This window comes from Cheilinus undulatus, linkage group 9 (genome assembly GCF_018320785.1).
Source record: "Cheilinus undulatus linkage group 9, ASM1832078v1, whole genome shotgun sequence".
In the NCBI taxonomy this organism is placed as follows: domain Eukaryota; kingdom Metazoa; phylum Chordata; class Actinopteri; order Labriformes; family Labridae; genus Cheilinus; species Cheilinus undulatus.
This window is the reverse complement of record NC_054873.1, coordinates 16,297,076-16,322,236: the sequence shown is the minus strand read 5'-3', so window position 1 is coordinate 16,322,236 and position 25,161 is coordinate 16,297,076. Positions and strand designations below refer to the sequence as shown.

The following is a 25,161-nucleotide window of genomic DNA, read 5'->3' as shown; positions in this document are numbered from 1 at the left end:
AACTGCAGTGGATCCAGACCTGATGTATAACTTAATTTCCTTATTTTGTATGAATCTGTTCATCCTCTTGACTTACTGTGCTGTTTTTGCTGTCAATAGAGCAGTTCATGTATGCACGGCACTTAAAGTGTCCTCTATGTTTTAAATGAGGTTTAGACAGGCTTTAGCATTGATGACTTTTCATTCCTTTAGATATTAGAGGGATATGTTTTGATTTGTTTTTTTAGCATAAAGTTAAATTTCTAAATCATGAGAAACTTTTGACTCATGTTGCAATGATCCCAACTGCAGTTGTTAAGTCTGCTGGATGTCAACTGAATCCCAGTGAATCCATTAAAGAGAAGAATTATACCTAAACCTGACAGTTATAATACTTGAAGCTAAAAATAGAACTCTGAGCTGTATAATCCATATTATGTAAAACATTACTACTCATATGTTGCAAATAATTTTTAATTCATTGCCAATATTACTTCAAATATTTCCAACATTTTTCAAGCCAAAAAATTCTTAATATTTATGATTGCAATGGGAAGTGTCTTATCACGATGGAGTCACCACAACAGATGGGAATGTTAGTCATTGCCATGAAAACGCCTCATACTTTAGTAGAACTTTTACTGGAAGCTGCCTTTCTGTTGCTGTATTACATCCAAGCGTTGTGCTGCTTCTGCCATCTGTTGATTGTTCGATCACTCATAGGCAATTCCATAACATGGAATTCCATCTCCAACTCATAACATTGTGCTCCCACTAGACATTTCAAGGTTGGTAGAGACCAGGCCCCCTTCTTGTTTCGAATTTAGGACACTGTTCGTTAAAAAATGGCACTCAATATGGTAGGGAGAAAAGCTGTTTAAAGTGCCGCTTCCAGAGATCCCAGAATACTTTGTAAATCGTTGGCAGTCCGAGCCAGAAAGGCAACAATAAACTTTTTTCCCTCATTATGTGAAATTCATCCATGAAATCAAAATGCTGGTTTACTCTTTACTAAACTATGGAGTGCTGTTTTTGCTGCACACAGTACTCAACTTAAAACAAGAAGTAAACAGAGGAGTGGGGCTGAGCAGCGGGCCTGGGGCCCATTTCTAGAAGGAAGTTAAACATACTCTGGGTCTAACCCTGAGCTTTGAGTTGATCTACCCTGAGATAAGAAATGTGGAGTTTTTGGTTTCAGAACAATGAATTTTAGTTTATTAAATCAATTCCAAGTTGGTTCACTTGGAGTTTAGCATGTGCAACAAATGAGCACAAAGTGGCATAGGAGATTGTGATGGAGCATTAGGGCCACATGCAAAAAATAGATTTCATGATTAAAGTCACAGTAGGCCTATTAAAAGATTGAAGTTATACATTTAAGAAAATTAAATCTAAAATTTCAAAGTTTAAAGTCATAGATTTTTAAGATTGAAGTGAGGAATTCTGAGAGTAAATTTGTAAATTGTAATTTTAGTCCATGGTTAGATGTGTTTAGGATGCCCCTATGGTACATTAAACATGGCAAAATTCCCTTCAGGGTGCCTTCCTAGTGCACAAAGGGGATATAGTGCCATCCACGGCAGTGGTGTAGAAGTGCATGCAGAAATGGGTATGCTCTGAATTAATTAACTCCAGTGGGGGAATACTCTATCTAGAAATGGGTATACTCTACCCAGACAACAAAATGAGGGGGTATACTCCCTATACCCACATATAGTACCCCACACTATACTACTGCTCCAGGGTGCCTTCCTATTGGACAGAACATGAAAAACCCTACCCTACTCTGACCAAACTGCTCAGAATATAATATGTTCCACAACCCCTGTGGTAACTGCTTTAGTAAAGCGGTCGGTGTCTAACCCGATGTTGTTCAAGACCCATCACAAGAACAAATGTGGGGAAGACCGGCTCCCTGATCCTATGCTGCTATTCATTTAGAGGACATCCCTCACTGTGGCAACCCTAAGCTCCTCAGTATAAAGTTCATTTTCCCTCGTGTATTTTTGTGGAATAAATGGCTAAATAGTTCATAATTCCTGCTCTGTTTTATTATAGAGGTGTGGTATAATCACACTATAAAACGTGTAATCTTAACCAAAGTTTCCAAACATTTCAACATAAATGTATGACAATTTTATGTGCACTGGTGCCCCATCACATACAGCAAGTGCCTTTTTTATTATTTCACCCCTGCCCTGAAAAACATCCTGAGTCCACCACTGGAGGCAGGGCCTTTTGGGGTGGACTTCTTCACGCAAACAGTGACATTATGCTGGAAGAACATACTGAAGCTTGTTCTCTGCTGATCTATTCAACAAAGAGAACATGAGAAATAATGATTTAAGTAATAAATAATGATTTCCAATCTCACAATGAAGTCTCCATGCCTTTTGGCGAAATCTAGTCAAAGTTTGAGTTTTCTTTAACAGTGACTTTCTCTTTGCCACTCTTCCATAAAGCTCTGACTAGTAAAGAACCTGGGCAACAGTTGAGCCAAAGCTGTTGTATGCAGAGTCTCTCCCATCTCAGCTGCTGAAGCTTCTAACTCCATCAGAGTACTCATAGGTGTTTTGGTGGCCTCTCTCTCTAGTCTCCTTCTTGCACAGTCAGTCAGTTTGTGAGGACAACCTGATCTAGGCAGATTTACACATGTGCCATATTCCTTCCATTTCGTGATGATGGATTAACCTGAATTCCAGGTGATATTCAGTGCCTTGGAAATTTCTTTGTATCCATCTCCTGACTTATACTTTCAAAAACCTCTTCTCTGAGTTGTTTGGGGTGTTCCTTTGTCTTCATGGTGTAATGGTAGCCAGGAATACTGATTAACCAGTGACTGGACCTTCCAAACACATGCGTTTTTATACTACAATCCCTTCAGATACAACACTCAGGGGATACCCGTTTCACTAATAGTGGGACTACTAGCACCAAATGCCTGGACTTCTGTTAAATTAGTTCAGCCACTTTAAAGGGGGTTACTATATGCTGTCACTTATTTGACATTACTTTGTAGGAATCTGTTTTCACTTTGACATTAAACATTTTTTTGTCAAAAAAGCAAAACTATACTGACCATGACTGATTTATAAAAGGGTAGAATATTTAAAGGGGTGAACACTTTTATAGGCACTGTATGTCTTCATTAAAGACATTCTAAGGTAAAACCTCACAAGATGCTCCACAGAGGATGGCTGCTCCTCTGATGTTACCCTTTGAAATAAGACATCCAGCCATAGAATCAATTTTCAGTCTCATTGATGTAGGTTAAATCTACTACCATATTCAAGTTGAATTACGAGTTTAATCTATAAGATTTACAACTCTGACAGGATTTAGACTCTATCTTGCTAATTTACTACTTAAATCTCGTGAAATCACGACTTTCATCTCTTAAATTTACAACTTTAATTTCGAAATTTACGACATCATTGGCCTTAATTTATAACTTTTGCCTCGTTAAATTTTCACTGAAATTCTGTATCATTTCTTAACGTGTCCCTGGCTATCCATAACAACAGTCAGCCATCATCTCTGACCGTATGAGCTCCCTCAATCATCAGTCTCTCATCAAAACACGCGCACTATTGGCCCCACCTCTCGTGCCGCAACGAGCGCGCGCGGTGCAATTTGAGCTATATCCACTGCACGCGAGAAAAGCAACACCTTCACGCGGAGATTTTTCTTCTTTTGACTAATATTACGTGTTCTAATCGATAAAATGTCGGTTTACGATAGGCTAACACGCAATTGCAGTATTTAATATGTGGCTAGAGCTGCTTTTTAAACTGAGGGCGAAGAGGGAATGCAGGTGCGCGAGGATGCTCTACTCGGTACAGGGATATTGAGCTCGTTCTGCTCACCTGCACGGGAATATCACGGAAACACAGAGAAACGGAGTCTAAACGCGGTATAAATGGAGGTAAACGCAGGAAAACAAGACTCACTGGATGCTGCTGTCATCATTGTGGAGAACGAAGCCGAGAGTATGCAAGTGCACGAAGAAAAGTCCCATACAGCCGGACAGAATTACCTGGAAACTTGCCCAGTTTGCCGTCTAAACTTCCACAGTCGAGAGCCCAAACTTCTGCCGTGTCTGCACTCCTTCTGCAAGAAATGCTTGCCTCCACCCTCCAGGAATCTGGCGATGACAGAGCCGCCAAACCTGCAGATTGACGGAGCGACCAAACCACGTGAGTCACTTTGTTTACAAACACTCACTACTAGTCATAAAAGGGAATCACCTCTCCAGCATATAAGACCACTAATTTTCTCTGTCTTTGGTTTAATAGTGCATTTAAGGTAATGCTTACTGACTGTAATGTCTGTTATGTGTCATTTATGCATGTATACTGACTCAGACCACCATATGCGGTTCTGTTGTGGTTCCAGTGAATGTGATCCGCTGCCCAGTCTGCAGACAAGAGTGTATGGAGGTAGATGTGATGGAAAACGTGTTTGTGAAGGACTCTGTTGAGGCTCCAAGCAGCACAGTGGAGAGGACTGTCCAGGTTGGTGACTTAATGCATTACAATATGGCAGTTGCCTTGTCCCTCCCTTTCAATGGCTATGAGAAACACAGTCAATATGCACCTTCTTCTGACTGGATTGTTTGAGCTACAGGGAAGTGAGGGTGCTGTATTTCTTATGCTGATGCACATGTGTACTGTGCTTGATTAATCATGTGAAGGGGTTACATGGGTTGCAATTGAATCCAGTCAGAAATATACAAAATTGCAACTGTCCCATAGAAATGCAACCTAAATGAAAATGTCTTTATTTTCTTTTACAGCAAAACATGTTGTAAATTAGCCAATGTGATACCAATACCTGTTTAAATGCCAAAGCAGAAAAAATAGAAGTCCCGTTCTTCCAGTGTTGGATTGAAATTGCACAAATACCTGGTGTAGCCTCAGCATAAACCAGCACCTCATTAATGAAATCCATGACCCAAATTTTAGTCATGTTCATGTTGTTCAATGTTTGTTGATGTTCAAAGAGCCCATCTTTACAGAAGCCCTTGGAGGATACGCATGCATAAATTTTATTTCATTCTGTTTCCTGTGATAACATGTACATTTTTGCTTCGAGAAGTTGACACATTATTGTGGGGAACCCAGCTTTGTAATCCCAAGACAACCTGTATAAGTCAAAATCTCATAAATGCCTTATATCATAATTAAATATAATATGTGAATGTGTGTCCTCTTAGGGCTGCCGTACATGAAAGACTACCATATTTTTTTCCCAGACACACATTTGTGACCCACTGAAAACAGCTCCATGACCCACTTTTGTGTCCTGACCCACCAGTTGAGAACCACAGATTTTTTTTCTGCTAATGGCAGCTTTGCTCAAAAACATGACAGAAGATCACAGGTTTTTAAGCTCCTGGTCTTTATGCGAGATTGTATCGTATTGCGCGTGGCTTCAAAAGGGATGCAAGCATCAACAATTTAAATGTTTTATACTGGGTGATTTGATAAGTCTGTTTTTCACTTTCACTTCAGTTTTGCAGAATTGATGTAATTTAGCATCACTAAACCTGCCCACGAATCTCCTTCCCAAGTTCCGCTTTGTATTATTTCACCTAATATCTACCTGCTCAAATGTTGTGCTTCTTATCTTTATTAATTATGCTTGTAATGCTTGTCTCATGTTACCGTAGCTCTGTATGACCTGTGATGACAACACTGAAGCTGCTGGGTTTTGTGTAAACTGTGTTGAGTACCTGTGTACCACCTGTGTGGAGGCCCACCAAAGAGTCAAGTTCACCAAAGACCACACCATCAGACAGAAAGCAGAAGCCCCACAAGGTATCCTTACCTGATTCTAAGGCTGTCTTTATCAAAATAATTTACCCAGTGTAATACTTTTGGTGTTTCCATGGCAAAGAGAAAGGAGCTATTATGGGATTAGTTTTGTGATCTCAGTCATTGCTTCTGTTTAGGGGGATTTCATAAATGGATGCATGGTTAAATGCATTATTATTTGATATCCTCTTGTACATCAACATGTAGTATGTCATGTCTTACATCTCCTGTGAAATTATTTCTCCAAAAAAATTTCTAATACTTACACTATTGACTAGAAAATACCTCAAAATACTCGGAATAAGTGAGCTTTGCAAGCCAAGATTATTTTAATGGCTATTTTAATTTAAAAACAAACATATTTTTGACATGAAACTCTCTCAGTGTGATGATACTGGTGAAAAGAGACCAACACAATTGAGTATTGAAACACATTCAGTTGCTTATTAAATGCCCCATTATTTAATTTCTATTAAAATGCTAAATAAGATTTGTTGTTGACCGAGAGACAAGGCTATTGTTTACTACGAGGAGTAACAAAAATGAAAGCAAAGATAACTTAAAAAAAGACAGGAATCTAGAAAATGAGTAGCCTGCATCGATTTTTTGCCATTGTTTTTTTTTATCTCTAAAATAACTTATTTCCATATATATATATATATATATATATATGGTATATCCGGTAAAATATATCTTTTGATGTACTTTTTACAGTGTTTTGAGGTCTTTTTTATTTAAATAATTTAAATAATCAACTGTTACAATAAGAAATCAGCTGCTTCTAGATAGAGCAGCTGTTGTCATGTATCTTGGGTAATTTCCCTCATATTGTTTTCCAGAGGTTAACGGTGCGTCGACTCTGAGGCCGGTGTTCTGTGACATCCACAAACAAGAACCGCTGAAGCTGTTCTGTGAGACGTGTGACCTGCTAACCTGTCGAGACTGCCAACTGGCCAAGCACAAGGACCACAAGTACAATTTACCATTCAGAACTTAATGATGTAATGATCCCTTGCAATACATTTTGAAATCAGTACAAATATAGACAATTTCAATCAATCTTAAAATTATATACATCGTTTAATATTCTTTCTAACCATCAGAGGACTCAATCTGATTGTCTTCTCCTTTTTGACATCATAAAACATATTTTATAATTATAAATATTTTATTTAAAATTGACTTTAGTCTCACGTCTTCATTGAAACAAGAAAATGATGACAACATTGTATCCCATGATCCCAGAATCATGATATGTATAAAAACATTGAGTGTATCAAATAATGCACACTGTCCAGACAATTTTACCCAGATATGTTTAGCATACATGTATGCACAGGGCAGCATTAAAGGGGTATTCAGAAGTTGGACCGTTTGCAGTACCCAGCAGTAAAAGCAGTATTAGCCGCCAGTGATTCCAGTGAGCATAAGGCTTTCTGCTATATGCCGTATTCAATATGGACTGCATCCCCAAAAGGAACTCACCAGTTCTGCAAACCATTATCAATCTACCTCACACATAATACAAGCATTAATGTCTATATTACAGACATACACATTACTCCTGTTATACAAGCACAAATGTTCAAATGTCAGTCTCAAGGCCACCATATAAAGGTGCATCAATGTCCAAAACAAAACTGATACAACACACAAAATAGCCATAAGAATATTGCAGTAAAAAGCATATATTGCTTTTGTGGATTCTTACCTATAAAAATGCTTCTGGCTTTGAGTGTCAGAAATCCTTAATGAAAGCACTGAAGTCCAGCTTTCTAACAATGTCACTTCCTTAGGACATCAGTGTTGAATAGCTGAGTCCGTCTAGTCTCCATTCTGGCACTGGATTGGCCCTTTTCTAACCCTTGTCCAGTACATCCTCATTCATTGACATCCAGAGTCCCAGGTCTGTGCTAGCGCGGGCTGGCAGCGGGGCCGAGGCTGCCAGGGAGCAGCAGGTGTTGCTAGGGTGGGGCAGAGAGAGTTCACAGCTGCTTGGATTCTTTATTGCTAGTTGCACATATTGTAGCACGGGGCTCCTCTAAAATGCTGCATTTTCCAGCTAAGCTGTAGCCAAGCACAGACTTAGCTAATGTTAATAACTCAGCCAGTCCATCCATTTTGTATTGTCCTTAAAATTCATAACATCTTTTGCATGATTGTTCGGGTGGCTTTACTCGACTCTTGGTGTGGCTTTCTCTTGCTCTGGCTCATTCAGTGTGCTTTTTGTTGTTGCCCTGATTGTGTTGGCACCTGGAAGCTCACTGTTTTTTGCTGCTGGAGGGTTTTTGTAGTCTTCATTGGGAGTTGCAGCTCTGATACATCCAGAAAGCTTGGCTATTCTTCTCAAAAGCTCAGCTTCCTGCCTTTGCTGTTTTTGTTTCTTTGCATTACTTTCACACATTTCCTGACTACTTCTTATAAACCCATCACAATGACTTTTATTTATTCAAGTAACTGAGTTTTCCTCCCTCCATTTCGGGCCCATTCCACAACCCCACTCACATACATGGACACAGTTAAGCTGCACAAACTTTATTCTCCTGGGCTTACTGGGCCTGCTCCTGTGGATGGATCACAGGGCTCAAGCCTTGGTAAGCCAGTGCATTAGAATAGCCAGTGTATGAACCTATCCAACATTTTAGGCCATACCAATATGCATTTTTTTTAATACAAATGCTTATAGTTACCATGCAGTTAGTTTAGTTTAGTTTAATTTAGTTTAGTTAAGCTGCACATTATTTGTGAAAAGACATGGAAAGTAATTAAAAATTTAGCATTTTGTATGTGAGGTCAGAAGACCAAAAAATCCTTATGGAGATGTCTCCCCTCTGAAAATAATGTCACTGAGCATCAGTGTAGATTACATTAAAAAAAGAACAATTACGTAAATGCACATTCTTGCAGCATATAAAACATAACAATATGATGCAAGTTTGATAGCTAATTATGCATTTGTATCAATGAACATCTAATAGCTTTAGAAGTGCTGCTGTGAACCCTGCGCCAATATATCATATGTTTACTGTTACATTGTATTTGCTGACCTTATGATCCTTTTACCCTAGTTACCAGTTCCTCGAAGATGCTTATAGCAACCACAAAAAGCACATGGAGAGTTTGACCCATCAGCTGCTGGAGAAAAAGAAAGTGATAGAAGAGGTATCAAGCTCCATAAACAATGGGTATGCCTCGAGTTCCACATCCTAATGTTTGCATGAAAATGTACAGCACTTTCATTTAAAGACTTGCTTATAAGCTTTTTTCTACATCACTTTAATATCTCATTAATGGGAACACTTTGGCAACTTTGGTAGCAAAATCCTATTTGTTTGCAAAGTATGAGGGCACATACAATGAATCTGCCTCTGGTTTTGCATTGCTCTCGATGGGCAGAGTACTACTAATATATGCAGGCCTATGGATGCACGTGAATTTGAGGAAAAACACTTTTGGATGGGAGGTAATGGTGCAATGAAGAGTGCAAAAGGTGCTGAGATAAACTCTGTTCAGCATCCAGTTGCTATAGATACAAAGTAGGAAGATAGAGTATGTAGATTATCTGCAGAGGCTGTGGATTGGCATAGGGCTGACATATTATGCATGAAACAGAGGGTGGATTTAAATGAATAACATTTTTTAAATACATCATAGTTTTACCTTATAATTTCATAAGGGTAAAAGTAGACATGCATAATCTATTAAAGACATCTTAACTGTTTTATTATGGGCTGTTTGATTTTGTATATCGTTTAAGAGATATGACTGTGTAAAGTTTGTTTTCAGACTCCTTCAGGTTGATCAGAACCGTACGTCTGTTCATAATGAAATAAAGAAATCCATCTGCACTTTGATTCTGGAGATAAACAAGAAGGGCAAGATGCTGGTCAATCAGCTGGAGGTATGACAAAAATCTTGGTTTATATTAGAAGATAAACATATTAATTCACCACATTTGCCACATGCTGTATATCTGCATCTTGTTGTTTTGCTGAATCCATTTTGTTGAAGATTATCACTTTCCTGCAGTCTCTGCTGACTGTTTTACCCTGAGGCCTCGAGCGCATCCCCTCAAGCTGTTTGAACACTCCAGATGTTCATTTATTCATGTTTTCCAGGCTGTAACAAAGGAGCATGAGAGTGTCTTACGAAAACAACAGGAGGACATCGGCTATCTTTCCCGACACCTGGATCACGTCATCAACTTCACTAAATGGGCCACAGCCAGGAGTGGGGGCACAGCGCTCTTGTACTGTAAACGTCTGGTAAGACTTGGCTGTCTGAGCATTTATATGCTGAACAGTATTTCATCAAATTCTTGTTTTCCTGACTCTAAAAGCCAGTCTGGAATTTGAACTATTTGGACATGATGAAGTGGGAACATATGTTTTTTTGCGACTCACAAATGTCATCTGAAAATTATTAATACCACCCCGTCTGTTCCAGATTCTGTTTCAGATTGGAAACCTCCTGCGGGCAAAATGCAGTACCTTGTTTGTACCACAGAGCACCGCACGCTTCCAGTGTCGAGCCTCGTACTGGGCCTCAAATGTGGATCTGGGTAAGACAAGCATCTCCTTTTATAGAGGCTTATCGAAACCCACAAGGTAGGATTTAATCTTCACTGGACACTGTTTTAATTATTACTATTATGCTATTGTAGTAGTTTTTCATACTTTTTAACTCCACCAATAACTTAATGCAGTGTTTTTACCTACCTGAATTGTTGAAGGCCAAACAAACTCTCTTTACAAATGAAGCCCAGGGTGATCTTTTCAACACAAAGTAAAGCCAGATGAACTTATTAAACCAACATGACAACAATAAGAGTTGTACATCATACAACAACAAAAAGCTGCTTCCCTTTCATCAGTCACATGCAGTTTGTCATGGTTATTTGTCCCTCAACAGTGACTTGTTTGACTTTAAAGCTCAGTTGTTTTTGAAATATCATAGTGAAGTAGTCCTTGGACATCACATCACAAAAGATTTGACATTATTATCATTAATGTTTTGTACTTTATTGTTTCCCCTTAGAGAATCTAGGCCCTTGATTCAAAGATTCATCATATTTGAAGCATCTTTCCCAATATCTTCTTGTAAATCGAAAAATTATGAATTGTAGTTGTCAGGTCAGGAATGGGGGCATATGCCAGTTCAGCACTTCCCTGTGTCAGCCTTACCCTATACTGCTCCAGCCTCCTGATGACCATCGTTCTGGCCTGTGCCAGGCTCATGCCCCATTCCTCCAGGTATCATCCCAGCTGACCCTTCCAGGACGTATGACCTTAAACGCACAGTGTGTAAAATTCAGCCACCAGGGGGCTCTCAACCAAAACAATGACAATATGAAAAGCGCAGACCAGCGCTGCCCAGCTTGGCAGATCTCTGCTGTCAACTTCTTGTTTTGAGTTGAAGACTCTGATCAGTAAAAACGGCCATCATAAGACGTATTTACTAAACAGAGAACAAACATTTTGTTTTTATTCATAAATTTCTATTGTACTGAAAAAAGTACTCCCTGGTCGTGCCGGAAGCAGTCATGAGCTCTTGGGTCGCTTCCAGTGAATGTGGGCATTCCTGGACTGCTTCCAGCGCAACCGGGAAGTTCCTTTTTCATTGCATTTCTCCCTCATTGTGAAAATTTATGAATGAAAATCAAATTTTGTTTTTTCTGTTTAGAAAATACACCTTATGAGGTGCTGTTTTTATTGAACTGAGTCCTAAAACAAGAAAGGGAGCAGAGGTTGGCGGTGCTGAGTAGCACTGGTCTTAACTTGCTGAAAATGCAGAATGTGGAAGGCATCCATGACACAGAAACGAGTTTGAGTGATTAAACTCGCAAGCTATGGCAGCCTCCATAAAAATACATGTCCTGTTATAATCATGAAAAATAAGAATTTGTCTTTGGAAAATTTAGAAACGTGAGATACTGGAAGACCTCAATTAAAAAAGTTATGGAAATTTTTGAATTAATATAGATAGAGGTTAACATAGATATTTTAGTGCAGAAATTCTGTGCACTTTACCTTTAACTTAAAGCTAATGTACAAGTATAACTTTTGTCATGTGGAAAGAAATATCAAGTTGGAAAAGCATTGTTTTTCAGCAGTCATATGCTTCTCATTTCTAAATTTTGATTCCTTTTTATTCCTTGTTTGTTTGTTTCTCAGATTACATTTACCCAATGTAAATGCTCCCAGGTTAGTTAAAAGATTGATTCTTATTTGCAGGCCCTTTGACTATTTCTTAAATAGTTAAATAACAAAATAAAAAGATCCACACCTTTGTCAAGCCCTGCCCCACTTGGTTATAGTTACAAGGTTAGACAAAGTTTTATAAAAGTTAAATTGATTAAATTTGATTCTCTATTAACTCGCCTCTGTTAAAGAGAGAGAACGATACGGTATTGTATATGAGGATAATTGCTGGCTCATGCCATTAGTCTTTTCCACGCATAAGCAAATAGAAATAAACAAAATGTGTAATACATTTCCAATGCTACCCCATGCTTACTAGACCATTTATTTTATAAGCTAACACATGAGTCGATGTTGAGTCAGCTTAGGCTACAGAACAGCAATGCCAGTTTTTCATTATGCTAATGTTATTAGCACTATAAGGTCAGTAAGGCTACGTTCACACTGCAGGCTTTAATGCACAATTCTGATCTTTTCTCAGATCTGATTTTATTGTTTGGCTGTTCACACTGCAGTCGACTTCCAAAAGATCTGATACATATCTGATTTAGAATCACATATGAAAGTGGCCTGAATCTGTTTGAAAAGGTCAGATTCAGTGTGCACTGTTGACATTGTCAGAGAAAAATCAGAGTAGCCTAAGTTTGCTTATAAGTTGCATTATAGCTACTAAAAATGACCAGAATATTAGAATCTTATTATTTAGAAATCCAAAACACATCTTTGAATCATAGTGAAGTAACAAATTTCAGGCTAATTTCACCATGATATACTGAAAAGTCTTGACCTAGGTAAAAGATTGTCTAACTGGAAGTAGCTCTGCAGCAGTTGCTATGAAAGGGGCTTACTGACTCATGGGTCAGCAGACCAGAGAGCCAACAAGGGCTCAAATAAATAGTGGGAATACAAAATCTCCAATATTGGACATGGTATGGTCACAGTTGGCACTTTTTGTCACAGTTTTGGAGTCGATTTTTAAACTCAGTGATTTCATGATTTTAGGCTCCTGGCAAAATCAAAGTGGGAAGCTGCCAGGAAGTCCATCAGAGAGGTTTTCCATCACATCCATCACAAGTTCCTCTTGTATTTCTTCATTTTCCCTTTCTAGTGTTGCTTTTATTAAAAGTGCCTCTGCTGCTGTCTCATTCATGCAGTGTGTAGTGAATTAGGATTATTTAAGACAGTAAATCTGAAGTATCTGCATCCCTTGTTGCCTCTTTATTCATGCTATTTGTATGATTTCTTTTGGTTCTTCATTGTCATTTGGACAAAGGAAGCTGAATCAGGGAAATGTTGAGGAGATTTCAGATGTACTAGAGCTTAACAGGGTCCCAAAATAGTTGATAATGACTGCAGTGGCAACTAATTAAAGCAAGAAAGAGTCATTTACTTTACTGGTACAACTACACTAATCAGTATTTGTAACCTTACTTGACAACTTTGCCCAAACCTTTTCTCTCCTACAGTTCTCTGCAGAAGTGAAGCCTTTATTGTGTTTTTCCTCATTCCACTTGTATTGCTCATCCTGTCTCTGTGCGTTTATTCCCTCAGGCTCTTTAGTGGTGGAGAATGTGCCGGGCCACCAGCTGGGTGGATTTCAGGGTATCCCTCACCAGCCCTGCAACCCTGGGCAGCCCCCCTCAGGCTCACCCCACAGCTTTGCCCTGGGAGCCCCTCATAGCACTCTGGCTCAGCTCCAAATGCAGGTGGACAAGCTGAACCCGCAGGCCCACTGGCAGCCCCAACCGCCTCCTGCTCCCTGGACGTGGTACCAGAGTGTCCGTCTGCAGAGAACAGTCCCAGGGCCCCTGCAAAGAGCCTCTCCCTCCCATGTTATTCAGCCCCAGACAGGACGTAGGTTCATGGTTCCTCCTCCCAACCACGTCAGCCCTACCAGCAGCTTACCGAGCCCTGGGTTTACGCCCCAGGTTGGTGTGCGTTTCTTTGTGCGAGTGTGTATTTGTGTTGTGTTGGTTTGACAGATAAGGCCTCTTAACAAGCACCGACAGCAGATGGCATTGTCCTAAATAGAGCTGACAGCCTTCACATCCTGGGCAATCTATGTCTTTCCTTGTCAAGATAGATTTTAATCTTAGACGAGCTTAGGATTTAAAATCATGAAAAAAAAGACCCAAATCTGCAGTGAAGCAGCAGGCAACACAGGACTGAAGATGAGCCAAAGATTTCATAAAAAGAGGTGTAGATATTATCTCATCATCAAAGTTGTTTAGTCTACTTTACAGAGTGTTTTGGTTCCAGCTCTTAAGTATGGGCTCATTCTACAACAATACTGGCGTGAGAAGAGCGCACATTGAGTCATACTGATGTTTTCAAGCTGTTTTCATTGCATAAATCACTCTCAAGTATCCCGCATAGCAAAAATTAGTTTTTTTTGTTTTACTATCAGACTCTGATATCACTGAGTTGCATGATTTAGTCATGCAAAGGAACGTTTATAAGCTGTTGTTTTTGTTCTACAGAGCATGCCTGCTGCTCCATTGTTACTTAGTGCTGCTGTAAGTGCAGATTAATTCAACAATGACCCTAAAGCATTTGTAGTGTTTTGATATTAAGAGGAGCTGACATGATGTGGCAAATCTCTGGTCATTTGAAGAGGATTTCCAGAAAGGTTGTAAAATAATTGAAGAATAGAGGCCTCTTTTTGAAAAACTGCATAGAAAATTGAATGTTTACAAAAATCTTCATCAATCTCAGTTGCAGATAGAGACATGAAATCAAAATCATCACCAACCCACTCTTCAAGCATTTCCCTGATCCACTGAGCCTTGGCTAGCAAGTCTGCATTCACTTCATAATCTGGGTTGTCATAAGTTTTGTTTTTGTCTTCTAAAATACCACTGTAGCAATCATCTTTGCCCCTGCTCAGTTTTAAAAATGTTCTCATCCTTCATCTTTACTGTATAGAAAATGAGGGGATTGTAGACAGGCCAGGGGCACATACTTCTGTTTGAAAAGCCTGAAAAAGTGATTTTTGCATAATATTTCCCCTTTAATTAGAAGCTGCAGGAGCTGGGTATCGAACCTGTAGACCTTCTGCTTGGGAGACTTAGAGCTTCCCGGATATGAATTGTCCAAGATTGTATGTTTTTTAAATAATATTGTCAGGTTACATTGCATCACTAATATGTGAGATGAAATACTGTTTTAAGTATTTAGGGATGCATGATAATTATCAGTACCAATAAATTATCGGCCAATATTGCATATATTTTACATATTTTTATTATCCCGATGGTAAAATATTAACCGGTAAAATCCACCAGTAATAAAGGCATTTGTTTTCTTTCTCACAAGACTACGTATTCCGAAACTGTAGGTGGTGGCGCGGTATGAGACCTGCTGTCAAGCACCAAAGAAGAAGCGGAAGCAGCCTAAGTGCTAAGAAGATGGTGGGGTTATTCAGTATTTATGGGGAGGATAACATGACAGTGTTTGTAAAATTTGCTCTGCAAAGATCCCGAAGAGTGGAAGTCATCATCCTAACGACGTTCAAACAAAGCGGCAGTAGCCTGGCCTTAGCCACGTTTTTTTTAGTTGTCTTCCCTGCCAAAGTTGTTGCCACTGGGTCTCGACCCTCAGAGCCAGCATCAGGGCATAAAGATGCGGCGCCTCATCTCCACCTCTATCCTCACACTCTCAAAGTAGCTGACAGGAATGTAGCATAAAAATCGATTGCATCATTTCTATTTATCTCTCTGTATTTTTTCTTCTCTCCGAAGCCTCTGAGGATGATGGGAAGTGGGTCCAGCTACCAATCCAGACCTGTGGATGTAGTTTCCTCATCACCTCTATACACTCACATAACAGCAGTGCCTGTTAATGGTGGCATCAGTCCATCGGAAACCAGACACACGGCAAGTTCTCTGTCCTTTTATGTACAATAAAACGCATATTGTATTATTAGTGAAGTAAACAACACGCTCTCCTGTGTTTAGATTGAATCCACATATCTGAATAAGAGAAATGACTCTGGTGGTCCAGTCTTTATGCTGAAGTCGAACTATCCGCTGAGCATGCCGCCTTCTTTGACACACAGAAATGGTAAGTCTGTGCTATGAGGATCTCTTGTTTTTTTTCCATAGACCATATATAAAGCAGAGGTTTCATTAAAGGATGTTTTTAATTCTCTCAAGTGCAAGGACAGCAGTGTTCACCAGGGTACGCTGCTGTATCCCAGGAGGAAAAACCAGGGTGAGGACACAGCTGCTAAAACAACCACCCACACAAAAACAGATTTTTCCTCTTTCTATGTGATTATTCTTCTACCGTGAAAAAAACAGAAAAATACAGCATTTGTACGACCCTATTCCCTTTGTGCCTCTTGTTCTCTCCTGTGAATTTCTCTTAATTCTGATTGGTTCTTCCTTTTCTCACAAGGTCTGTCTCCTGGAAACCTCTAGAAACACACCAGGCTAATGGAGCAGGGGGATCAGCTGCTAAGAAAAGACGAAGGTCATCACCAGGGCCTATCATAGTCATTAAAGATGAGCCAGATGATGACAGCAGCTATGTAAGAACATAATAAATCATGTATGCAGTCCAATGAGTCGTCTTTATATATAGTAGATTTTTACCTTGACAGATACTCAGATCAAAAGCACATTTTAGTGAATTTAATGAAAAGATTTTGACTATAAAGTAAGATCGCAGGTTTTTATTTTAGTCAAACATAGAAAATTGTTGGCGGTGTGGGAGTTTTACATCAATGCTCTCTACACCAATGCAGTTTGCAAGTTCTGATTCAGCCTTATTTTAAGAGGAGATACTTCTGACTTATGGTAAATACATCAAACCAATACCGTAGCTCACCTGAAACAGGGCATTACAAGGTATTTATTATAAAAAATATAAAATCTATAATTTTAAACATAAGCATTGGCTCTAATTCTCACAATTTGCGCAGCTCTAATTTGTAGTGGTGCTGGTCATAATTCTGTGTTTAAACGGCATTTGGTTGTCTCTGTTAACAGAGATTACTGCAACAATGGACTAAGACCAAGAAACATACATGAGCAGCTGTTGACTGGTTACAAACAAGACTAAGAACTGTAGATTGCTTAATTTTCTTAATATTTGTTAAAAAAAAAAAAAAATTAACCTTGCAAAGACAATGGATTCACCTGATTCCATATCTGTTATCAGGCTAATCCATCTGGCAAAGCTCCAGTCTGAAACATTTGTGCCTTGTCTGTAAAGAAGGATGAAACAGACCAACTGCAGTGGTTTCAGAAGAAAGAGGCTGTAGCTCTGGGTGTGATTTTGTTGTACTGCAAGTCTGTAAACAACGGCTGCCGCCAGGGAAGTGATAGGCTTGGATGAAGGTATAGCGGATGTCCAACCAAAACTGGCTAACATTTTTTTTTTTAACATTTTTTTTATGACCATACCCCACGCCACCTAACCCTTTAACCCAACCTCAACCGGCAATCCATACACAATGTTGGCAAAATACATCAAAGATACAAGCCGCTATAAAACAGGAACTTGCGTACCGAGTACAAACTGAGGAAATGCCATCTAAAAAGTTTATATTTTTATTTTATTTTTGCAAAAGCTTTCATCAGACAACCTTTCTTCATTTAAGAAAGAGCAAAGAACCACACTGAAAGCTCTTCATGTTGGAAAAGTTGTTTTTGTTCTTCTTAACCTAATTTGTCATGAATTTTTCACAAACTGGTTCCACGTCGCTTTGATAAGACTGTAATGAATGTGACAGAATGTTGGTCCAATCATCCTTAGAGAATAATTTGAAAGGTTCTGCCCTTTTCAAACACTTTGTATGGGGGGTTGCCCAGATGGATGTGAAATATTCCATGCAATGGATATGTGGAACAGTCCTCTGGCATGTCAGGTTATAAAACACTCCCTACTGAAAAAACAAATACAACAGTTACTGTAAATATCAAGTGATAGCTATTGTCCCACAAATTGAGAAATTTGTCTTGAGCTTTTTACTAATGCTGCAGCTATGAAAGGAAAACAATAAACATAATAAACATGAACATTAAAGACTGAGTATTAATAAAATAGTTCAGAAAATCTGTAACATTAGGTTTTTAGAGTACCTGTGCAAAAATTCAAAGGGAGATCATTAGGAGCACTGTTGAAATATGCCACAGTTTGTGAATTATCAATAAAAGCATCCAGATATTCAAACAAGGAGACCTGTGAAAGCTCAGGTCAGTTGAGGATGTTAAGCCGAGGTCAGAGTTTGTCTTTTACAGCTGTCATTGTGCCAGATTTGGTGATCACAGAGCCATAAATTTATACTTTGACTCAACTAACAGTCATGACATCACATAATTGAAGGCAGGGATGTTGTTGTCAGAGCTTGGCAAACTTTTCCTCCAACTCATAGTCCCATATCACAGTGTCAACCTCATCACTCTTCTTTTACTTGGCAGTCGGTTTGTTTACATCTGTGACTACTGTGCGTGCAGAGTGCTCTGTGCTCTTATTGGTCAACGTCACTGATGTCACAGGACAATTCATAGAAGGCAGGACAAAAATCAAACATGCTGGACTTTCTGTTGGGAGGTGGTGAGGCGTCTCAGATATCTACTTTATTGTTGTTCAGTAGAGTACACATGAGATGAAAGAACAGATTTTGGTGTAGAACCCCCTGTGATTGTCAGATCAGGCTATAACATTGAAAATGTTAACTCTGAACTTAGATGTCGTCAAAATTGTGCAAGTTTCAGCTTGTGTCCATCTTGTTAGCCCTGGCTGACAAGGTGGTCCTTTTAATCTCTTCACTAATCTCCTGTTGAGCTCCCTAAAGCCTCCTGAGTGCCCATGGCTGCTGCATGAAGCATCATACCTGGAGGTCCAGGCTCATCTAATGGTTATTTCCAACAAAAAACTGTCCTGCTTACTTTTAACTTGGCATGCAAATTGATCAATTGGAATTTTTGCACCACTGCACATCAGGAATCTGTGCTGCATATTGCTTTGTCTGGCATTAAATTTAACTTTATGGTTTCCTTTGTTTCATAAGTCACAAAGAGACATTTGTATTCATCTCTGTTTGTTTAAAAACTACTTTGCACAGTAGTTATCTGAATGCAGTATTTCTTTTCTTCCTGTTTTTGGATTTTTTAGGTACATGCCAACCAAAGAGCCAGCCTCCCTGACAGCACAGGTGACCAGCCCCAAAACTGTGCCCAAGGTGTGCCGAACAAAGTCCCAACTCCTCTTCAAAGTCCTGACGACAAATCTCGCACTCCCAACAGCCCCCAGGATCAGAGTAATACGACTACTACTTCTGTACTGGGAGGATCAGAGGAGGAAGCAGACCAGCACCGCTCTCCACTGGAAGCCTCTAATGAAGTCGTGTGTGCTGTTTGTCGAATGGGGGGAGAGCTGCTGCGCTGTCAAAAGTGCCCAAAGGTGTTTCACCTTTCGTGCCACGTTCCAAGTCTCCTCAAATCTCCCAGGCAAGCTCTGTCAAGGGAAATTTAATAATCTCAGATAGAAATCCAATAACTCATGTCACTGCTACTTTGAAGTTTATACCAGAAACAAGGAATTATGGTCCTCTGTTGAATAAAAAGACTCTCCAGCAGTATAACAATGAGTTTTTGACACTCTGTCACATTTTGGATGTGTGAAGTTTACCGCTGACAGCAGCACTATTCACATAGAATAGATGCTCCTGCTAACTGTCTTTAACAGTGATTTATTGTGTCTGGGCTGTGTCTTTTCAGTGGGGAGTGGTTTTGCTCTCTCTGTCGTGACCTGTTGGTGCCTGAGATGGAGTATGAAAGCAAACCTGAAGACAAAACAGTAAAGAGGGAGCCCGATCCTGATGGAGGATTTCTCTCCATGGACAAAAGGGTTAGTATTGATCTTGAGAATTAAAACAAATCTTTTTTTCATAATAGATGATTATAAGGCTAGAGTTTTAGGAAGAAAAATTAGTTGTTTAGCCCACAGTTAAGTCAAAGTTAAACCCTAAAGGAGCATAGTTCAGCCTCTCCCAAACTACAGAGCACTGCGACCCAATTTGAGCCCTGAAAGTCTTCTGGGGACCACCAAAACCTTTATTCAACCATAAAATGAGACTGAAAGTATTTACCTTTTTATTTTACTTTCATAGAGAGAAGATTTTAAAAAATGCCTGGTTTTCAGACATTAATACCACAAGTAAATGTTCGCATAATCATTAAGTACAATTAATGAGCCACCAGTTTTTTGTTTGTTTAAACACACATCTACAAAGTCATCTTTATGCTTTTTTCTAATATCAGTCCCTTCAAATGTAGGCTCTGATTCCATAAATCCTTTCCTTGCAACATTAATGCACCTTGGTAGACTGTTAAGTGGAGCGTCCACCATTTAATTTAGCACCAGTTAAACCATGACACCCATTCTGTACATCAAACAAAATCAATTTTTTGAAGATGACATGCAGGTTTAATGTTATGGCTGTTTTGTTACCTCTTGGACTTAAAGAAAAGACTTTCAACATATAATCAAGTATGTTTTGATTAATTAAAACTTGAAATTAATTTTGAAAATTATGTTTGTGGTTTTTATATAAGGTAAAAGGCCTCTTGTGGTCTACCTTAAGTACCCCAGTGACCCAGCCCACACTTTGGGAAGCGCCCTTTGTACACTGGCGGCCTGGGTTCAAATCCAACCTGTGGCATGCCATTCCCTACTCTCTCATCCCTTTCTTCTTCTTTAATACTACTTGTTTTCAATAATATGGCCTCTGTTATTTAGTAATCAACATATTGACAAGTACTGAAGTGAAAACAGTCAAATCTATTTTATAACAAAGGTACATTAGAAAAAAAATAATACATATGTATGTACCACTACTGTATACAGGTATTGATATTGTTTTATTTCATAAGTGTCATATCCAAATTAAAAATGTTTTTATTATGTCAAACCTAGTTTAGTCTGTCTCAACTGGTAAAACAAAAAGAAATGAGGAGATAAAACATCAAGCAAAAAAGACGACATTGAAAACAAAATATATTAAAATACCCTCAGTATTGGGAAATGATGCTCAGTTGTCTGCTCTGTGAACTTTATAATGTTACAGTGCTCTGAAGTTCCTTCCTACAGTCTTATTTTACCTCATCAAAATATTATTGGAATAATCCACCTTTAGGTCTCCTTCCAGAGGATTCAGGCTCACAGTTTGCTCTGTCTGTGTCAGGCTCAGCCCTAAGCTTCACCCAAAATCTCCCACATGGTTGCTACAGTGGTAGAGCCAGTCCTGAGTCTTTACGCCCACACACTTCACTAATTCCAATCAATATGCTTCAAACACACAGTAACTCATTTTATGACCTATCCTCATTTGCTTATTTACTTAGTTTCTTTAGATTTTCTTTAAATTGAATTTTTGTTTGCATGCTCTTGATAGTTTCTTTCATGCATTTCATTAGAGACACATAGATTTACAATTGCCATGTGTTAAAACTCAACATCTAAAAACTCAAAAACTCTACACAGAATTTTATCATAACAAATGAATTCATGGGGGGTGCAGATGCCCTAGTGGTGAACAGTGGCTGTTGTCCTCTAAGAGGGCAGCCTTGGTTGAAATCCAGCATGTGGCTTCTGTCCTGCATGTCATTCCCCACCCTCTCTCTCTGCTATTTTCTTATCTATCTACTGTCCAAGCAAACTAAAGCTAAAAGCCCCAAAAAGAAATACAATGCTAATTTCTGCTTCAATTAGATTTTTGTCCTCTCTTTCCCTCAAGTTTCTGTGGCCTCTTAATGACAACATACTTTGAAAAACACTGGTCCAGCAAATGTAGTTTGTGTAAATGTGGTAGATTACAATTTCAACTTTTATTGCTTGACATGTATTTAATCAGTTGTTTCTGTTTTTTTTGGCGGCAGAAGTGTGAGAGGCTGTTGCTGCGCTTGCTTTGCAGTGACCTAAGTTCAGACTTTAAAGAGCCGGTTTCCCCCTCGGTGAGTCTGAGAGCACGGCTGACCACATACAAAAGTTAACAAGATTAATGTCTTAGGGTGTTACAGTAACTGTCATTTTAATGATGTTAAATATGCAGCAAAAACAGAACTTTTATAAGTCAAAGGCAGGGCAATTTTAACAAGATACTGTAAATTTATTTGTGTTTTTGCTTAAACAGGGCTTGTATGGTTTGTTATTTCACAGAGACACAGAGAAATTAAGTATGATAGATTATATACCGCAGCTAATATCATATTTGTGCTTTTCCTTAAACAGCACCTTCATAACTAAATAAGGGAAGTCTGTAAGATACTGTTACAGTGGTGTGAAAAAGTATCTTCCCCCTTTCTGATTCCTGAGTTTTTTTTGCATATTTATCACATTTAAATGTTTCACATCATCCAACCAATTTTTATATTTCACAAAGACAACCAAAGTAAATGGAAAATGCAGTGTTTGAAAGATTATTTAATTTTTTAGGGGGGAGGGGGATCCAAACCTATCTGGCCTTGTGTGAAAAAGTAATTGCCCCCCTTGTTAAATCATGAGTTAACTGTGATTCACCACAGTTTTTGGAAAGCTGAGTTCAATTTCACTGGCCACACCAGCGGCTTTGGGACTCCAGCAAACCACAGTCAGAGCCATTATCCACAAATGGAGAAAACAAGGAACAGTGGTGAACCTTCCCAGGAGTGGTCGGCCAACCAAAATCACTCTGAGAGTGCAACCATGACTCATCCAGTAGGTCACAAAAGAACCTAGAACGATATCCGAAGACCTGTAGGCCTCACTGGCCTCAGTTAAGGTCAGTGTTCATGACTCAACCACAAGAAAGACACTGGGCAAAAATGGCACCCATGGAAGAGTTCCAAGGCCAAAACCACTGCTGACCAAAAAGAGCACAAAGGCTTGTCTCACATTTTCCAAGAAACATCTTGATGATCCCCAAGACTTTTGGAGAAATATTCTGTGGACTGACGAGACAAAAGTGGAACTTTTTAGAAAGTTTGAGTCCTGTTACATTGGGTGTAAAAATAACACAGCATTAGATGAAAAGAACATCATGCCAACAGTCAAACATGGTGGTGGCAGTGTGATGGTCTGGGGCTGCTTTGCTGCTTCAGGACCTGGACCACTTGCTGTGATTGATGGAACAATGAATTCAGCAGGACAACGACCTGAAATACACCTGCAAGTCCACCTGTCAATGGCTCAAGAAAAACTAAATTAAGGTTTTGGAGTGGCCCAGTCAGGATTTAAATCCAACTGAGATGTTGTGGTGTGACCTTAAACGGCAGTTCATGCTGGAAAACCCTCCAATATGGCTGAGTTAAAGCAATTCTGTGAAGAAGAGTTGGTCAAAATTCCTCCACAGTGATGAGAAACACTCATCACCCATTATCGCAAAGGCTTGATTTCAGTTATTGCTGCCAAGGGTGGCACAACAAGTTATTAGGTTCAGGGGGCAATTACTTTTTCACACAGGGCCAGATAGGTTTGGATTTTTCCCCCCCTTAAAAAAATTAGATAATCATTCAAACACAGCATTTTCTATTTACTTGGGTTGTCTAATTGGTTTGATGATCTGAAACATTTAAGTGTGATAAATATGCAAAAAACTCAGGGATCAGAAAGGGGGCAAATATTTTAGCACACCACTGTATGTGTGAGATATTGATCCTAATTTCACTGCAAGATCTTCCCACAAGGTTTTATTGATGCCTTATCTCTCTCTCTCTAAATTCTGTAGGTATGTGTTAATGACGGGCGGACTATAAAGGGACCACTGAAGCTTTCCACTGTGAAAAAACGACTGGAGGCTAAACAGAGCATGTGCTACCAAAGCTCTGCAGAGTTTGTGTCAGACGTCAGGCTTGTCTTTGGCAACTGGGAAAGCAAGGTACTGTAGAATAAAATTTTTCGCATTCAGCCCTTTTCTACGGTATTCTTTACACCTTATCATTAAATGCTTTCTCTCAATTCTTCCTCCTATTTCACTGCAGGCTGAAACTGAGGTAGCAACAGCAAACAAGAAGCTCAAGGAGCTGTTTGAAGAGCATTTGAAATGTACCTTTCCCGACCAGAACTTTCCAGAAATCAAACTGGAGGTGATTCCCACAGCTCCACTTGACTCTCAACTCTCATCTCTCAATGATGCATCCCAGCCCAAGTGGCCCAGCACATTTTCAGACTCCCAGGATGCACTAAGCAGTGGAAAAGAGGAAGTCATATAAAGCAAAAACCTTGTTTAACTTGTTAAACAGCCACTATGAGTTTTACTTTCAGGTCTCATAAGTCTTTTTATGTGTGATGATAAAACTGTATTGCAAGAAAACAACTTTAAAAAAACAGGTTCCTGAAAAGGTATCTTCTATTTTTGGTAAAGGTTAAGGCTGGGATCACATACATGCAACTCTTCTAGGTGTTTGCAGGGTAAACCACTTTTAATCAAGAGTTCCTGAAATCACATTTGAGTATTAGAGGTTCTGAAGTTACATTTGGTCACAAGAGTTTCTGAATTCACATTTTACTTGGAGAGTTTCTGAAGTCTTGTTTGGTCAAAAGAAATTTAAAAGTCACGTATAATCAAGAGAATTTTTGAAGTCATGTTTGGTCAAGAAAGTTTCTGAAGTCACGTTAAGTCAAGAGAGTTTCTGAAGTCACGTTAAGTCAAGAAAGTTTCTGAAGTCACGTTAAGTCAAGAGAGTTTCTGAAGTCACGTTAAGTCAAGAGAGTTTGTGAAGTCACGTTAAGTCAAGAAAGTTTCTGAAGTCACGTTAAGTCAAGAGAGTTTCTGAAGTCACGTTAAGTCAAGAGAGTTTCTGAAGTCACGTTAAGTCAAGAAAGTTTCTGAAGTCACGTTAAGTCAAGAAAGTTTCTGAAGTCACGTTAAGTCAAGAGAGTTTCTGAAGTCACGTTAAGTCAAGAGAGTTTGTGAAGTCACATTAAGTCAAGAGAGTTTCTGAAGTCACTTTAAGTCAAGAGAGTTTCTGAAGTCACATTAAGTCAAGAGAGTTTCTGAAGTCACTTTAAGTCAAGAGAGTTTCTGAAGTCACATTAAGTCAAGAGAGTTTCTGAAGTCACGTTAAGTCAAGAGAGTTTGTGAAGTCACATTAAGTCAAGAGGGTTTCTGATGTCACTCTTAAACAAGAGTTTCTGGAGCCACATTTGATCACTAGGGTTTCTGTAAGCTCTAATGTCTG

General features: G+C 39.1%; 1 protein-coding gene across 1 annotated transcript; it reads left to right on the top strand.

The window, feature by feature from the left end:
- The first annotated feature begins 3,898 nt into the window (after positions 1-3,898).
- LOC121514443 (transcription intermediary factor 1-alpha-like) lies at positions 3,899-24,192 on the top strand. The gene is made up of 18 exons (XM_041794552.1): positions 3,899-4,175; positions 4,375-4,493; positions 5,651-5,798; positions 6,635-6,767; positions 8,864-8,980; positions 9,582-9,696; positions 9,914-10,060; positions 10,242-10,356; positions 13,547-13,923; positions 15,736-15,870; positions 15,952-16,057; positions 16,150-16,207; positions 16,394-16,526; positions 19,118-19,452; positions 19,723-19,852; positions 21,883-21,957; positions 23,709-23,858; positions 23,962-24,192. The coding sequence occupies exons 1-18, from the start codon at positions 3,899-3,901 to the stop codon at positions 24,190-24,192; spliced, it is 2,901 nt and encodes a 966-aa protein (XP_041650486.1).
- The last annotated feature ends 969 nt before the right edge of the window (positions 24,193-25,161 follow it).

Coding starts and splice junctions, on each gene's coding strand:
- LOC121514443 (XM_041794552.1), top strand. CDS start 3,899: ATGGAGGTAAACGCAGGAAAACAAGACTCACTGGATGCTGCTGTCATC. Junction 10,061..10,241: donor TCTTGTACTGTAAACGTCTG/GTAAGACTTGGC, acceptor CGTCTGTTCCAG/ATTCTGTTTCAGATTGGAAA. Junction 13,924..15,735: donor GCCCTGGGTTTACGCCCCAG/GTTGGTGTGCGT, acceptor TTCTCTCCGAAG/CCTCTGAGGATGATGGGAAG.